General features: G+C 40.6%; 1 protein-coding gene across 1 annotated transcript; it reads left to right on the top strand.

Moving 5' to 3' along the window:
• The first annotated feature begins 1,243 nt into the window (after positions 1-1,243).
• LOC140160602 (sacsin-like) lies at positions 1,244-15,174 on the top strand. The gene is made up of 4 exons (XM_072183845.1): positions 1,244-1,328; positions 5,924-6,042; positions 6,466-6,724; positions 13,127-15,174. Exons 1-4 carry the CDS (start codon positions 1,262-1,264, stop codon positions 15,166-15,168), a joined length of 2,487 nt encoding a protein of 828 aa, XP_072039946.1. The 5' UTR covers positions 1,244-1,261; the 3' UTR covers positions 15,169-15,174.
• The last annotated feature ends 1,690 nt before the right edge of the window (positions 15,175-16,864 follow it).

Below are 16,864 nucleotides of genomic sequence, written 5' to 3'. Positions count from 1 at the left end.
GATAAAATTTCTAACATTCACCTTCCATGACCTCCAACTCTCTTCTGAAAGACATCTAATTAAAAATCTCATTGATATTTCATGTGGCAGGGGTTGCACTATTTATATGTACGGTAAACAAAAATATTTTCACTCAACATACATTGGTACCTGTACAGTACATCCAAAATAAGTTAGTGTGAGGGACGGACATGTCCGTCTCTCACATTAATTAAGGACTAATAACTCTTAGATTTAAAGATTGGGAATTTTAGTTTCTTCATCTCTAGTAAGCTGAGCATTAATATTGATAGATAGGGTATATGCTAATTTAATTCCTTGAAATGTTTCTCAGAGAAAAAACTTTTTTGGATTTTTATCTGTGAGGGACGGACAAAATTTCTAGGGTTCATCTTTCATGACCCTCCTATCTTCTGGATGACATCCAATTAAAAATCTCATTGATATTTCCTGTGGCAAGGGTTGTACTAATAATCTGTAAACAAAAATTAACAATAGCATCTAATCTCTTTCTAAGAGAAGTATTTTCATAATAATGCAACATAGTGTCCGTCCCTCACGCTACAAATAATGCACGCAACTTTAGCGGCACGGAAAACACAAAATTTGAGACAAATTTTTCTTTTTTCTTTAGATTATTAAAATATAATCCTTTCCACCAAATTAAAACCATTTTTTATGGAAATTTGAATAAATCCTATTTTTTCACCAAATGTTACCCAATTTCCGATCACACTCTATATCACTAAACGCGATTGCGTCATCACACCACGTGGGATGCATGCACGAACAGTAGTATTCAGGAGGGTTAGGGTTAAGGAAGCCTATACTGAGTTTCGATAGTGGTAACCTAACCCTAACCGCCTAAGGGCTTTTCGGCGACGGGAAGGGAAAGAATAAAGAGAGAAAAGAAGGAATTAAAGAAGTTGTTTGCTCTGGGTGGGATTCGAACCCGAGACCCCTCGCATGCCAAGCACTCGGTTGGCGACACTTTGCCACGGGTCTTGGGCTTCGCTGGCCAGCGAAACCGTGCCTATATATCAATTAGGGCGATTGCGTCATCACACCACGTGGGATGCATGCACGAACAGCGCATATATCAAGTAGTATTTTGTAGTATTCAGGAGGGTTAGGGTTAAGGATTTTTGGTAAATAACATCCTTTCCTTGTAATCATTGGTGTCATAGTTCCTGTGATTTGTCGTTAAATGATTAAAATTTTCTCTACAGATTAGCCATTTCGAGTTTTGATTACCTACAAAATGGCCAAGATGGTGGATTCAGATGATGAAGGGGATGAGATGGAAGTGGGTCAGGAATGGGAAAGTGGTAAGCTGGATATTCTATGATTCTATTTAGGGTGTAGCCAGCTTTCTTGGTCGGGGGGGATAAAATTGTTGGGCCACAGACCAAATAAATTGCAGTTGCATCATACATACGAGGGCTGGTCAATAAGTTCCCGCAACTATTGTGTATCTCCGCTCATGCATGACTTGGATGACTGTTACTTACGCTAAATACAAGTTTGTACTTTTGTCTTTCAAAACAAATATGTATTAGCGATGCTGAATACTTGATTACGTAATGACATTAGCATAAACACAATAGTGTATGGACACTGCCTGATTTATGGTGAAAAATAGTCAAGAAAATATCGCACCAAATTGAGGTATTGTTACATAATTCCAAATATCTCGAGAATAAAAGTATGGAATCTGGCGCGGTTTTTGCAACTTTTTAGACCGATAATATAGGAATGATGCTGTACTCTTTTTAGATCTATATACCATTTTTATTAAAGAAAAGAGATCGCGTTGAATATCTCAAATTTTGAGTAGGCTTTATCACCCATTGTTCTTTACATAATAAGAGATAGAAAGATTAATCGATGACAAAATTTAACAAATTGTACCTGGTTTGATTGGGTGTCTACTGATTATTAAAAAGGGAGATCCCAGTGGTGAAATCACAAACATTTCTTTCTTAATGAACCCTTGTTTTCAAAAGGTCTTGTTTTTGTAATCAAGGTAGCACACCATAGAGAGACTCTGGATTGAATAAGAAATTTGAATTGCGAAAGGTATGTCTAATTCTAGCATAAGACTTGGTATAGCAATTCAATCACACAGCTACTGTTCCGCAAACCTTGTATTAGTCATATTTTTAGAGCTTTTTTGATGAAATTTTACTTTTTTCATTTTTTTTTGGTACTTTCAATCATGCGTACCATCAATGCATGCGCATATTTCTATTTTTTATTGCAACAAACTCTATAGTCCTGACTATGATCTCTCATACCATACCAATAATCATATTTGTTTTTGTTTTATTTTGGAGATAATTTGGATTCTTTCTTCTACCGTGTGGGCTCTTTTCTCCCGATTTTCACACCATTTTTGTTTGTCGTTATGGCCTATTTTTGGTGACGTTCAAAGACAGTCCCTTTCCTGATCTGTTGACGGATACATTTCTTCTTTCACAATTAAATATATTGAATATACTCAGATTACCTCATACCAAAAATAAGGCTTGTAAATTGCTGTGTTCCTTTCTTCTGCTTCTTTTTATTACACGTTCCTCAACTACTTTCCCGCCAATGTTGACAATTGTCAGTGTACATATGGCAATGATTTTATGCAAATGAGATAACGTAATTAAAGGTACTCTAATAGTAGTTGTTACAAAGGTACAAACTTTATTGATCGTAAGTAACAGCAGGCACGGATTCAGGGGGCCCGGCCCCCCTCCTCCCAAAAAAAAAAGAGGAGAGAAGAGAAGAGAAAGAGGAAAAAGGAGAGAAAAAAAGAAGAGAAAAGGGAGAAAAGGAGAAGGGAAAAGGTTAAATTGCACGTATAGTAGGCCCATGCCTAAATCGCAGTCGGGTTAATCTATATAGGTCTGTGATTATTTTGCTTGAAGGCTTGTCCTCTGCCCAAAAGCATGAGAAAATACGGGCAGGCCCGCCGATATGCAGGGCCCGTCACATTTTGTCACCAAAGTCAGTAGGCCTATTCTGAGGTGACATCCCGCTATCTCTAAGGTCCGCTATCTCTAAGGTTCGCTATCACTAACGTGCAAAGTCTATGGAGATCAGAATCCCGCTATCTCTAATAGAGAAAAGGGTTCGATATACCTAAAAAAAGGGTCCGCTACTTCTAAGGTTCGATATCACTAATTTAGAATAAGGTTCGCTAGTTCTAAGGTTCGATATCACTAATTATAAATAAGGTTCGCTATCACTAATTTAAAATAAGGTTCGCTATCACTAATTTTGAATAAGGTCCGCTATCACTAATTTATTGAAGGTTCGCTATCTCTAAGGTTCGTTATCACTAATTCCAATAAAGGTCCGCTATACCTAAGATTCGCTATCACTAATTTTGTTTCAGGTTCGCTATCCCTAATTAATTAAGGTTCGCTATCTCTAAGGTTCGTTATCACTAATTTCGATTAAGGTTCGCTATAGCTAAGGTTCGTTATCACTAATCTTAAATAAGGTCCACTATCTCTAATTTTAAATAAGGTCCTCTATCTCTAATTTCAATAAGGTCCGCTATCTCTAATTTTAAATAAGGACCACTATAGCGAACCTTATTTGAAATTAGAGATAGTGAACCTTATTTAAAATTAGAGATAGCGAACCTTATTTGAAATTAGTGATAGCGAACCTTAGAGATAGCGAACCTTAGAGATAGCGAACCTTAGAGATAGCGGACCTTATTTAAAATGAGAGATAGCGAACCTTAGGGATGGATACCGGGATTGTTAAAATTAGAGATAGCGGACCTTATTTTAAATTAGTGATAGCGAACCTTAGAGATAGCGAACCTTCAATAAATTAGTGATAGCGGACCTTATTTAAAATTAGAGATAGCGAACCTTATTTAAAATTAGTGATATCGAACCTTAGAAATACCGAACCTTTTTCAAAATTAGTGATATTGAACCTTAGGTATAGCGAACCTTTTTCGTAATTAGTGATAACGAAGCTTAGAGATAGCGAACCTTAGAGATAGCGAACCTTAGAGATAGCGAACCGTAACCTATTCGGACTCCGTGCTACGTGCTGACTTCAACATCGTTCCATGCATGCTTTAATTGCGAATCTCAAGTCTTAGGCCTGTAACATTTCAAATTTTACAAATTGAGTTTGGGCCCTTTTTTGTTTTAAAAAACAAAGATATATAGTGTAAAAATGATGCACCAAATGGCTTCAATTGGACCTTCATTTTGAAAAATTTCCAAACGTCCCCCTCAGACACCCCCAGTGCCCCTTTTCTGTATTTAACACCCACCACTTGATGTTTAAAACAATAATTCATACAATAACAGTGAAAAAAGTGGCTTCAATTGGCCTGTCATTTCGCAAATTTGATATTTTCGGCTTTTTCAAACTAAAATTTTACACAATAATAATACTGCAAAAATGGTCCACCAAATGGCTTCAATTAGGTCTTCACTTTGCAAAATTTTCTCACTTCTGAGGGGGCACATCCTCCTCAGACACCCCTGCGTGCGCAGCTTTATGGGTACATAATTAAAGCAATAATTCAGACAATAAAAGTCAACATATCCACAAATGGCTTCAATTTGGGCTGTCTTTTCGCACATTTTAGGCTTTTTTCAAATTAAAATTTTACACAATAATAGTGACAAAATGGTCAACCAAATGGCTTCAATTGGGTCTTCATTTTCCAAAAGTTTTTAACTTCTGAGGGGGGATTTGCACCCCCCTGCTTCGCGGCCATTACTTTAATTTATTTTGATTTACAAAATTGGGCCCCCCCCCTCTCAAGGCTCTGGATCCGCCACTGAGTAACAGTCATCTAAGTCATGCATGAGCGGAGATAAATAATGGTTGCGGGATATTATTGACCAACCCTCGTACATATACCGGTTAGTTTTTAGACAGACTGTATATTTCTTCAAGCTTCCAAAAAGGCTTTATTTGGATGATGTGCTGGCAAAAAATTGTATTTTACACTATTTTCGGCCATGATCAAGATGAAGAGAGCTTTATTGTGACAATGTGCGCAAAAATTTTGAATTTTACACTATTTTGGCCCATGATCGGTTTGAATTGGTGGAAAAGGGACTCCTAGCCCTTTTTCTTTTAGGGGCTGTGCAATAATTATGAGCTGGGGGGTAAAATTTCCAAAATCGCTTGCCCCTCTCGGCCTGCCAAAAAATCTTTGCCCCATACATGTTGCGAGCGCAGCGAGAAGGAAATTTTGCATATTAAAGTGTTTCTGTACGGTTTTCCTTTTTAGAGCATTTTATTTAAAAGGCGCCACAAGAATGTATGCCAAAAATGACTTGCCCCCCCTCTCGGTTTGCCAAAAATTGCTTGCCCCCCACTTACTTTCGGCTCGCCAAAATTTTCTTGCCCCCCCAAATTTAACCCTCCCCCCAAGGCTCATAATTATTGCACAATAGGCCCTACCCATGCCCTCAAAGTTTCTCCTTCATTTTTTTGTCAGAGGGGCACTTTTTTTCTTTCACTCTTTGTCGGGGGGCACTAGCTACGCTACTGATTCTATTACCTGGTATCATTCATGAATGAGGTTGGTCCTTTTGATGTGTTATGACCATCCTGTACGCCATGTACATAGTGTTATAAACATCGTGTTTGTGTTCGACTAATATTTTGACTGTATGAATGAAAAGATGGTTATAAAAAGAGAGGGTGGCCTATCTGTTGTGCCCTCGCAGGACATTAGTCAGTGTGAGACATTAAATAATAAATGTGAGGATCACAAAGGATACATGCCAGTGAAAATATCTAGCTTGTTCCACTTCACCCATGTGAAAAATGGGGAGCTGTTAGGGGATGGTTATTGGCATGGTGCTGCCAAATGGTGTGATGCAGCAGATTAAATGTAAATTGTAAAATGTTGTATTGATTCTGGCATTTGAATTCACAGATGATGATGATGATGATGAAGAAGAAAGTGACGACGAGTTTGGTCAAAAATTGCCACCATTGCACATCTATGTAAAAAGAGTACTAGACAAATACCCTGAAGGAGGACAGATATTGAAGGTAGGGTACACTACAGTATTTAAAAGCCTTCTTAAGTGCTTATTTTCATAGTGAAGGGAAATGGGAAAAGCTTTCCTGCCCAATTGATTCCCAGGACCTCACAAGTTTATCAACTGAGAGTGAATGTTGTTTGCTTACCAGTACAATTACAATTGGCTCTTCCTTCATTGCCCACTGTAGCTAAAGCCATACACCTGGAAGAGAAACACTTATCACACATACATGTATAGAATGGAGAGTGCTGAGAGTCCAATCATGCCAATAGAAAAAGTGCTTTCATCAACATTGAACAGGGGTGGCGATTTACATTGAAGTATGCCAGAGTGTGTCAACATTATTTTCCTTGATTGTAGCTGTTACCAAACAAACATGCTCTATACTAACCACAGATAATATATCCTGTGATCGTTATATCCAACCCAGGAACTATTACAGAATGCAGATGATGCTGGTGCCAGTGAAATCATCTTCCTTTATGACAAGACCCAACATCCAACAAAACACATGTGGTCACAATCATTAAAGAAGTTTAATGGTCAAGCCTTATACGTCTACAACAATGCAACTTTCAAGGACTCTGATTGGAAGAACATCCAGCATCCAGAACAGAGTGGAAAGCATGACGATCCAACCAAAGTTGGCCGCTTTGGATTGGGGTTCATTTCTGTCTACCATCTCACAGGTTAGTCTGTTTCTTTGAGTGTTCTATGCTTTGGATTGGGGTTCATTTCTGTCTACCATCTCACAGGTTAGTCAGCTTCTTTGAGTGTTCTATGCTTTGGATTGGGGTTCATTTCTGTCTACCATCTCACAGGTTAGTCAGCTTCTTTGAGTGTTCTATGCTTTGGATTGGGGTTCATTTCTGTCTACCATCTCACAGGTTAGTCAGCTTCTTTGAATGTTCTATGCTTTGGATTGGGGTTTATTTCTGTCTACCATCTCACAGGTTAGTCAGTTTCTTTGAGTGTTCTATGCTTTGGATTGGGGTTCATTTCTGTCTACCATCTCACAGGTTAGTCAGCTTCTTTGAATGTTCTATGCTTTGGATTGGGGTTCATTTCTGTCTACCATCTCACAGGTTAGTCAGTTTCTTTGAGTGTTCTATGCTTTGGATTGGGGTTCATTTCTGTCTACCATCTCACAGGTTAGTCAGTTTCTTTGAGTGTTCTATGCTTTGGATTGGGGTTCATTTCTGTCTACCATCTCACAGGTTAGTCAGTTTCTTTGAGTGTTCTATGCTTTGGATTGGGGTTCATTTCTGTCTACCATCTCACAGGTTAGTCAGTTTCTTTGAGTGTTCTATGCTTTGGATTGGGGTTCATATCTGTCTATCATCTCACAGGTTAGTCAGTTTCTTTGAGTGTTCTATGCTTTGGATTGGGGTTCATTTCTGTCTACCATCTCACAGGTTAGTCAGTTTCTTTGAGTGTTCTATGCTTTGGATTGGGGTTCATTTCTGTCTACCATCTCACAGGTTAGTCAGTTTCTTTGAGTGTTCTGTTTTGATATCTTATCCCATTATCCATTATGTGGGCAGTGCCTTGAAAATTTAAAGCAGAAAGCCCTGTGAATAAAATAAAATCACTGCGGGCATATATTCCTCATCCTAATCTTTCACCTGTTTTAACCAGTCAATAGCGTTTGCTGCTAGCTGCTGCTATTGTGCTATTGACTGGTTTAAAAACATGTGAAAGGTACATATACTGCGCCAATAAAGTATCCTTACACTTGGAAAAATAATCACAATTTCAAGTTTTATTAAAAGATGCACTATCTAATTCTGCACATTATGACACCACATTGAATCCAATGTGACCTCAAGAAGGTATTTATAAAGCGCCTTTAAAATTTATCAAGGTGCTGGAACAAGGAGAGAAGGTATAAAAAAAAGAAACACGGAAGGAACAAGAAAGAAGCTATACTGAAAAGGTGAGTTTTCAGTTTCTTTCTGAAAACTGGAATTGAGGGAGACTCCCTAATGGCTTTAGGGAGCTTATTCCATTCCCTCGGGCCAGAGACAGAGAAGGTGTTTAAACCAGCTGCTCTACGTGCCCTAGGCTGACTAAGCAGGGTCTTATCGGAAGAAGATCTCAATCCTTCTCTTCCGGGAGCATAGGCTGAAAGAAGCTCACAAAGATGATTAGGGGCACAGCCCTGAGAGCACTTCAAAACATACAGCAGAAGTTTAAAAAGAATTCGGTCCTAGATAGGAAGCCAATGCAATTCTATGAGAAGGTTGAGCGAGGAACAGAGAATATCAAACGCACATACAGCACGATTTTGCAGCTTCTGCAGTCTATTTCTTTCACCTTGAGTGATACCATAGAGGATGGCATTGCCATAATCAAGTCGGGGCAGTATGAGGGTAAGATCAGGATGACGCATATATAGACGAATCCAACGAGCCAAGTCATGGTCAGGATTTGGTCGGCCATCTTTGGGTAGCCGCTAGCACCAACCTGGTGTTTTGAGCGCCCCATTGTGCAAATAAAAGCCGCCTAACACCTAGAGAAGATGCAAGGACGAGGAGGGTTAATAATAATATATACAATCGAGATAATTCCGCAGGTAATAGGCCAGTAAAAATCAGCCCCAAAATCCCCAAAGGTCAAAATAATTGCAACATGAATTCTATTTTCAGAAAATGTTGCTCTTAAGTCCCTATTTTAACATACTCAAAGTCTACCAAAATCAACCTCTGCAAAAGATGTATAAAATTGACTTTTTCAAAATGGCAGCCAAATTGTCGTAAAATAATAGACATTTGTGATTTCAATATATATGAGTGTCCATGTGGGAATTGGGTGACATTTTGACCTACAAATGCTCTTATGCCCTAACCGTTTCATAAATATTTATTTGCTGCGTAATTTTTGTTAAAAATTTCAAAATGGCCGCCAAATACGTTCATTATGGGTTGTGAATACAGACAGGGCAATCAACTTTTCCCCATAGAAGCTGAATCAGTAAATAATACACATACGCTCGTAAGTTATAATCCACATATTATGTACATCGGCTACTTTAGAGTAAATATTTGAATGGTAATTGGATAGGCGGTTCTAATATAACATTCAATTACAGCATCGTCAAAAATTTATCCCACAAAGAGCTACAGGGTCGATTCTAAAGACCTATACATCAGGTAATTCGAACAGGTGATTTAATTGTCAGTATGACTGCAACATGACTGTAACTTATTTTTTACTGTTCCACTTTAATAATTCTGGGGGCAACGATAGACTTCGCCAGGGTCCGGGTCTCTCCCATAGGCTTGAGGATCGCTGATGTTTGTTTCTGCGCTCTGATTATCAGGCAGGCGGCATCGATTCAAGCTCGGGTGTGGCTTTGCCTATTAGGGCTGGTGACCAGCGTTCGGCGCTGCCACTTGCGTACGAAGGAGATACAGCTATACTTCCTCGGGCAGTTCCAAGCGTGGCGGCATCCTCAGAGCCTCATAATTGCGGTGTCTAGGCAGCTCCACTCCTGCCTCTCCTGGTGGATAAATCAACTCAGTGTGACAGCATGACCGTTCCGTTTTTACATCAACAAGGAGGGGGCACCAAAAGTCCCAGCTACCAACATTTGCAGGGTGACAGTGTCCCTCCTTCTGTGGTGTCAGTGGAGGTGGTACGGAGCTTCTGGCCGGGATTGACTCGCCGATTCCTTGTCGGGGGGGGTCAGTCATCCTCTCTCTTGTCTAATATAGTGGCACCTCACTCAGCAGTATGCATATGTCGGTCCATCTTTCAGAGGTTAGATCGTCCCATCAGAACCATCAGCTTTTGACTTACTTCACCCGGGATTAATGGTTGTAGGCAGGGACGCCATGCAGGAGAGTTGGGAGGGCATATTCGGTTATGCCTTCCCTCCCATTGCCATGATCCTTCTGATTCTGCTGAAGGTAGCCAATTCTCGAAACTGATTACTCCTTTTCGCCGCTCCCCTCTTGCCCAAGCAGTGGTGGTTCACCCGCCTCTTGGACCTTCTCGTGGGAAAACCAGACAGTCGTCTATGCCGCGTAGATCTTCTCACAGTTCCGCCACGCCACCGGCACCAGGTACAGATGGAGGTGATCAACAACCTCCACCTGACTGTTTGGCGTATTTCCGCCAGTTCGTCCCGACAGCGGGCCATTAATATTCGGTTGCTGCTCTTGCTGAAAGACAAGGCAACAGTCAACTGGACAGAATAACACAATATGAAGTCACATATTTCCTTACCACGGGAACTGTACCGCTTCAGCCTACAGGACTGCCATTGTGGCGGTTCATCATGGCTTTTTTTTGGGAGGGGGGGGGGGTCTATGACGGTCTTATCGAGTCCAGCACTTTCCGACCTCATTAAGAGCATGGTGGCTGAAAGACCTTCGCTCCCTGGTTCCGGAATGGGACCTCCTGTTGGTGTTGCAGTATCTACCTAAGGCCTTGAACCCACGGAGGACCTCTCGCTGCAGGACTTAACACTCAAGACTGTGTTCTTGATGACAGTGGCCTCGCGGTTGACGTTGTCCAGTTATGTACCTGCTCTGGCTATCGGCGAGCAGCACCGCCGCTTCACCACCGGGGTCGTCTTTAGCCTTCCTCGGGCTGGGTTCCTGAACAAGAACCAGACCATGCCTGTCCTTTACTCCTTACCCGATATGCCTCCTTGATCTGGTTCTCATTGCGGGTATATACGATGAAACCGACGTGTCCAGTCATGGTCCTCAGAGGGTACCTTGCGCGTATCAAGGAGATCGTGGGAGGTAAGTAGAGGGTGCTCAGTGCTTTCGTCCCACTCAGAAGTGAGAGGGAGATACACAAGCGCACAATACTTACCTCTCATGACCTGATACTGACCGCGATTTAGGCGTTCCACCCTCAAGATTGTCATACGTTCATACGAGAGGGTCACAAGAAACATGCATTGGTGGGGGCGATATGTCGTTAGGGTTTGGGGATACTGGGCATCCCGCCTCTGGGGGTGTCAAAACCTTTTCTCTGGTGCGTGGGGTTTCTTGTGGTCCCAAACTATCATTTTGTGTTTACTAATTATTTAATTCCATATTTAGTTATGGAATAATGACCGTTCTACTTCTAGCTATTTTGGCGGCCATTTTGAAAACTTACAAGTGAGAAAAAGTGATGAATCTTATTTCAGACCCTCTAAGCATGGCCTGAGACATACGAATCGTGTTACTATTACTAATAAGTGACATAGTGAATCTGTTTTCTATATTTTGTCCATCATTTTAATCATTTTTGGAGGACATTTTGAAAAAAAAAAATCGATATATCCATATTTCGCAGAGGTTGATTTTGGTAGACTTTTAGTATGTTAATAAGGGCACCTAATAGAAATGTTTTCCGCAAAAAAAATCCATGTTGCAATTTGTTTGACCTTTTCAGCTGATTTTACTGGCCTATAATCCCGTCGCATCTATTCATACATAGTCCTTTTGTTCGCAAGTACATCCATTTGTAGCGTTTGATATGGTGTAGTTAATCCGATTATTATGTCACTTCAACAGCGAATAGACCATGTAGAAGCTGTGTGTTTTGCCAAAGGGAACTATAGGGTCTATTGTGTTGTAAACTTTAATCATTCTTTTGTCTACCTGTGTTTTCGCGGAAGGTGTAAAACAGGTGATGGAATGCAGTTTAAAATTTCCGCCAAGGCCGATTCATTTCACATTTTGGGTGCAATGTAGCCGACGGCTACCCAACTAAAGGCTGCTAGTCAGGTGTAGGAATGCGTGGATTTGGATTCGTCTATATGACCAGTGATTTTTTTTCACATGTCATTCTGCTTCAAATTTTTAAGGCACTGTCCATGTTATGTCATCTACAGTGGAATAGAACCCCAGTGGAATCTACTTGTTATAAGGGAGTGTTCATAAATATTGGAAAATATTGGGGGGATCAAAAAAATTGTAGGTCCTAAAAAGGGGGGATCAAAAAAAATTCAGTCCTTAATAGGGGGGATCAAGAAAATTTGAGGGTAAAATTCCGGGGTAAAATGTACGAGAAGGCATGTACATTCCGAAATTTTTTAATCTCAAGCTACAAATCAACAAAATGTGCGCACTTTACAATTTGGGTTTAACACTATAACTCCAACGGTAATTAATTTTTAGCTAATGAGTTAATGACCATAGGGGTAGCTCCTGGGGGGATGGGAGGATAAATCCCCCAATATTTTGATAGGGGGATGGTCCATACAATCATCCCCCCAATGTTGATGCCTGTATATGGGTTTCTAACCAAAATTAACCCCATATTTGGTCATTTTAAACTAAAAAGTGCCGGTTTTGTACTATATTTCACCAGTTTAGCTTCAATATGGCACAATTTTTGGCACGCTTCGCGCGCATTTCTACCATAAACTTATTTTGTCGGCAAAAGGTGCTGGATTCACTGGACTTCCAAGTTCTGCAAACCCAATGTCAAAAATGTCACTATGCCACTGTTAATGTTAATTGTTTAGGACATGAAGGGGGGGTCAAAAATGTTTAGACCATAAAAGGGGATAAAAAATCCACCCTTTTTAGGGGGATCAAAAAACTGTTGACGTCCGAGGTTCCAACTTTTCCAACCCCCCCCCCCCCACCAAAGTATTTATGAACACTCCCTAAACCATACATTGGGGCTGAAATAGCCCTCCTCATGGCCAGTGTTTGTCTTCACGCTGGGGTCCTTATTATCGAAATTTTGCCATCTTGGAAGCTTTTTTGAGAATCAGGATACTTGACTAAGGGAAAGAGTGCGTCAAATTGTTATTGCAAAATGTTTTTGGCAAACATTTTTGCTAAATATTTAGTCAACACTTGATAACATGGTAGAATGATTTGCATTAAGTTTTTAACAAGGTGTTCAAAATGTTATTAAAACGTTTTATACCCTTTATATAATCCGACTTTCAAACGTTTACTGTAAAATGTTGGGACATGTACCTGTTCCATTCAAGTATCTTCACCCCCCCCCTGTTTTCTAAACACAACCATGCAACCAAAATAATGAGATAAAAGAAAGATAAATAACATGAATAGTTGCATACCAAAAGTTTTAATTATTCATTCTGCATCTTTCTTTCATGTCCACAGACATGCCTTGCATTTTCAGCGGGCGCCATGTTGGATTCTTTGATCCTCATGAACATTACTTTACAAAGGATCCAGCTACTGGTACTATTGAGAAAGGTAAGCGAGGAAAAAAGTGGCGCATTTCCAAAGCGCTCTTACAGCCGGGTCTCAAAGATCAATTTTCTCCCTACCTGAATCCAATATTCAAATGCAACCAAAGTACCTTCAAGAAAGGCAGCTACAAGGGTACTATTTTCAGATTTCCACTGAGGACTGAAGCTAATTCCAAGATCAGTCGCGTGGTGTACAATGAAACCAGAGTACAAAGTTTGTTTCAATCTTTCCAAAGTGATGCTGAAATCTCACTTCTATTCCTGAAGAATATTGAATCTGTTTCTGTGTATGAAAAGGCAACTCAAGATGAACCTAAGGTGGTCTTCAAAGTAGAAATATCACAAGAACACCGGGCTGCTCTTCGGGAAAAAAGATCAAGTTTTCTGCGCAATTGTCAGAGAAGTTCAACAGATGGGCTCAGTGAATGCCAAGCAAATACCATCTCACAAACAGCATCATCAGTACGTGACAAGACAAAACAAAAAACAACTGACACAGGCTACTTAATTGTGAATGTCCTAAAGAGGTTTGGATTGAGCCAAGGCATGCAGGATTTGATGAAAGATACAGACTTGAAGCAGTTACCATGGGTCGGACTAGCAATGAAAATCAGACCAGTTGTTGGAACCAGCGGTCGTATGTTTTGTTTCCTACCTCTACCAGAGAGTGAAAGTAGTCATTTACCAGTACATGTGCATGGATACTTTGGACTTGGAGATAATCGTCGCAGTATCAAATGGCCTGACCGAGAATCGGAGCATGACAATGCAGCACGATGGAATGTTGGACTTGTGGAGGAGGTCTTCCCAGATGCATATGTGGAATTAATAAAGCTGGCCATCAAATGCGACCTACCAGCATCAACTGTCTACAAGCTGTGGCCTGAGGTTGGTAATCTAACTGGTGCATGGAAAGGTGGGGTGAAGTGTTTGATTAGTAAACTTGGTGAGCTTCCTGTCCTATACACAGAGGCGAAAGGTGGTTCTTGGAAACATCCCAAAGATGTATTCATTGACACAGAGAAGAAAGACTTACTACGCAAAGTCTTGCTGAAGAAAGACTACCCAATTGCTCATCTTCCTAAGAATGTTCTAGAAGCTTTGCGCTGGGGTGGGATCCAGATTAAAGTAGTAACACCAGCTCTAGTGAGGAAAGTTGTGAGAGGAGATAGACTGGAATGGTTAGATCGGGAAGAAAAGATAGAGTTGTTGAAATACATCTTGAGAGACCGACAATTCACAGATATGGTGAACATTCACCTTCTTCCCCTACAAGATGGCAACTTCATCCCATTCACATCTAATGGAGAGACTATCTACATTCCAAATAGCAAAGTGCCACGATACCTCTTCCCTGGTATGGATAAATCACTATCAGCAGACGATTGCCCGGAAGTCTTGACATCTGCAGAGGCACAGAAATACACACAGTTGCACAGCCTTACTGTTGATGTGGTACCTTCATTGCTTAAAGAATGCTTACCAGAAGAATGGAGAAAGGGAGAGGGTATTGTGACATGGACGCCAGGATTGAATGGTCAACCAGAGAGTGATTGGTTGGATAAACTTTGGAATTGGTTACAACAAGAAAACATCTCACTCCATAGCTTTGTTTCCCTCCCTCTTATCCAAATATGTCCTAGTCCAGGACTACAGCAGCTGCAGACCACAGGTAAAAGGGTAAGAAAGAAGACCAAAGACTTTGTTGATAGGGCAAGAAAGAAGACCAAAGACTTTGTTGATAAGCCGTACCAATTAGCCAGACTTGAGACTAATCGACTCATCTACCAAAAGAACATCGCTTCTCCTACACCAGCCCAACTCTCCAAAAGTGTATGCATCTTCCTTGAGTCACTGGGCGCTGTTGTAGTGGAGAATGACTTGCCAGAGTTTATTGCTCAGCATCCTAAGATTGACAGTTTTATCAGAACTGCAGATGGAAAGGAGTGATGCAAATTCTGGAAACTCTTCCATCCGATGACGTTGTCAGACAAGTGACAAATAACAAGGAGTGTCTGAGGCAAGATTTAGTAGTACTGTTATCAAAGACTACATTGACAGCACAGTGGAAGTTACTGCTAAAGAAACTTCCCCTTTTTCAAGTCAATAGTGGGAAATTTGTATCTGTAGACAAATGCTCAAAGGGTGTACGAAGAGATTACCTAGGCATTCCTATCCAGAAAGTGAGTCAAACGTACATTTTACTGGACAAGGCGACTACACTGGCACTGACTTTGGGAGTGAAGAAGGAAACATTAGAAGAGTTTCTCACAACATGTGTATTACCTGGAGTTGAAAGTCACTATTACTCACAGCAGGAGTCAGATGATGTGATGAAATGGGTTTTAGAGAGGGGGCACTTACACAATCTGGTCAGAAACATAAAGTTCCTATGCACATCAGATGGATTATATGCAACACCTGAGCAGCTGTTTGATCCTGAAAACTCGTTGCTAACATCTCTGTACAACAAGAAACCAGTGTTCCCTACAGGAAAATATTCCAAAGGACGGCTACTAGATCATATTAAGATGATTGGCCTGAAAAATGAGTCCTCCATTTCAGCAAAGGAAATTCTGGAAATTGCTAATGATGTCTCAAAGTCTCATGACCACAAACGAAGTAGAGCCCTTCTTGACTACATCTGTAAATACCCAGGCCTTCTCTCCAAAACTGTTGCACACAAAAATGAACATCCTTTGGGGGAATGTCTAAGCAACATAGCATGGGTGGCATGTGAGACAGCACCCCCTCATTCCTATCCTACATGTCTTCCTTGGTGCAAAAAGTCCAAGATATTGAACTGCCCTAGTGAGGTCAAATTGTCACAAGATGCCATCTTGTTGGGGTCTGCAGTGCCACTTGTCAAAGTGACAAACTACCATGATGGCCTTGGGCAATATTTTGGGTGGAGGAGCAGCTCAGGCTCAATTCCAGTAGAAGATGTATTACAACATTTGAAGAATATAACATCCACTGATACTGGAAGTCGAGATGTACAGGCTATTACTGACACAATGTCATCAATTTATGATTTCCTTGACAGGGAAACAGACCAAATACAGTTGAAGCAATACTTTTCTGAAGGTGGCATCATGGCAAATGTAGCATGGGTGTGGTATGGGAGAGGTTTCACAACCCCCAACCAGGTAGCTTTCAGCAGCAAAGTTTCAAGAGGAACATACCTTCAGAAAATCCCTGCCAAACTACAGAAATTCAAGAGTACTACTTCATCTAGGGGTCCAAGAGTCATTCAGTGATGTTGACTACATTAATGTTCTGCAACATATACAGACATCAAGGAAAGGCAAATCTGTGAATGCTGAAGAAAAGAAAGTTGTGAAGAAAATCATCGAAGCAATAACTGCTGATAATCATGATTTGCAAGCTTATCACGATCAATTGTACGTTCTTGACTTTAACTCAGTGTTGCGTCACATTGACAAAGTAATCTACAATGACAATGAAGACACCTCAATGAATGATATTTTGGAAGATTTCATTGATGTCCACCATAGTCTTACAAGTCTTCAGGCAAAGCTATTAGGAGTGAGGACTTGTAGGGAGATTCAAAATGACCGCTGCTCAACTGATCTTGGATTTGAACTTCCCTTCGGACAAACTGAAAAGCTGACTACACGCCTTA

This window comes from Amphiura filiformis, chromosome 9 (assembly GCF_039555335.1).
Source record: "Amphiura filiformis chromosome 9, Afil_fr2py, whole genome shotgun sequence".
NCBI classification, from domain to species: Eukaryota; Metazoa; Echinodermata; class Ophiuroidea; order Amphilepidida; family Amphiuridae; genus Amphiura; species Amphiura filiformis.
Note: the sequence above shows the minus strand (reverse complement) of the source record. Positions and strands in the feature narration are given on the sequence as shown.

Bases quoted from the DNA above. Each gene is read 5' to 3' on its own strand.
- LOC140160602 (XM_072183845.1), top strand. From the start codon at position 1,262: ATGGCCAAGATGGTGGATTCAGATGATGAAGGGGATGAGATGGAAGTG. The intron at 1,329-5,923 runs GTAAGCTGGATA...TTGAATTCACAG, and splicing joins GGGTCAGGAATGGGAAAGTG to ATGATGATGATGATGATGAA. The intron at 6,725-13,126 runs GTTAGTCTGTTT...TCATGTCCACAG, and splicing joins TTCTGTCTACCATCTCACAG to ACATGCCTTGCATTTTCAGC.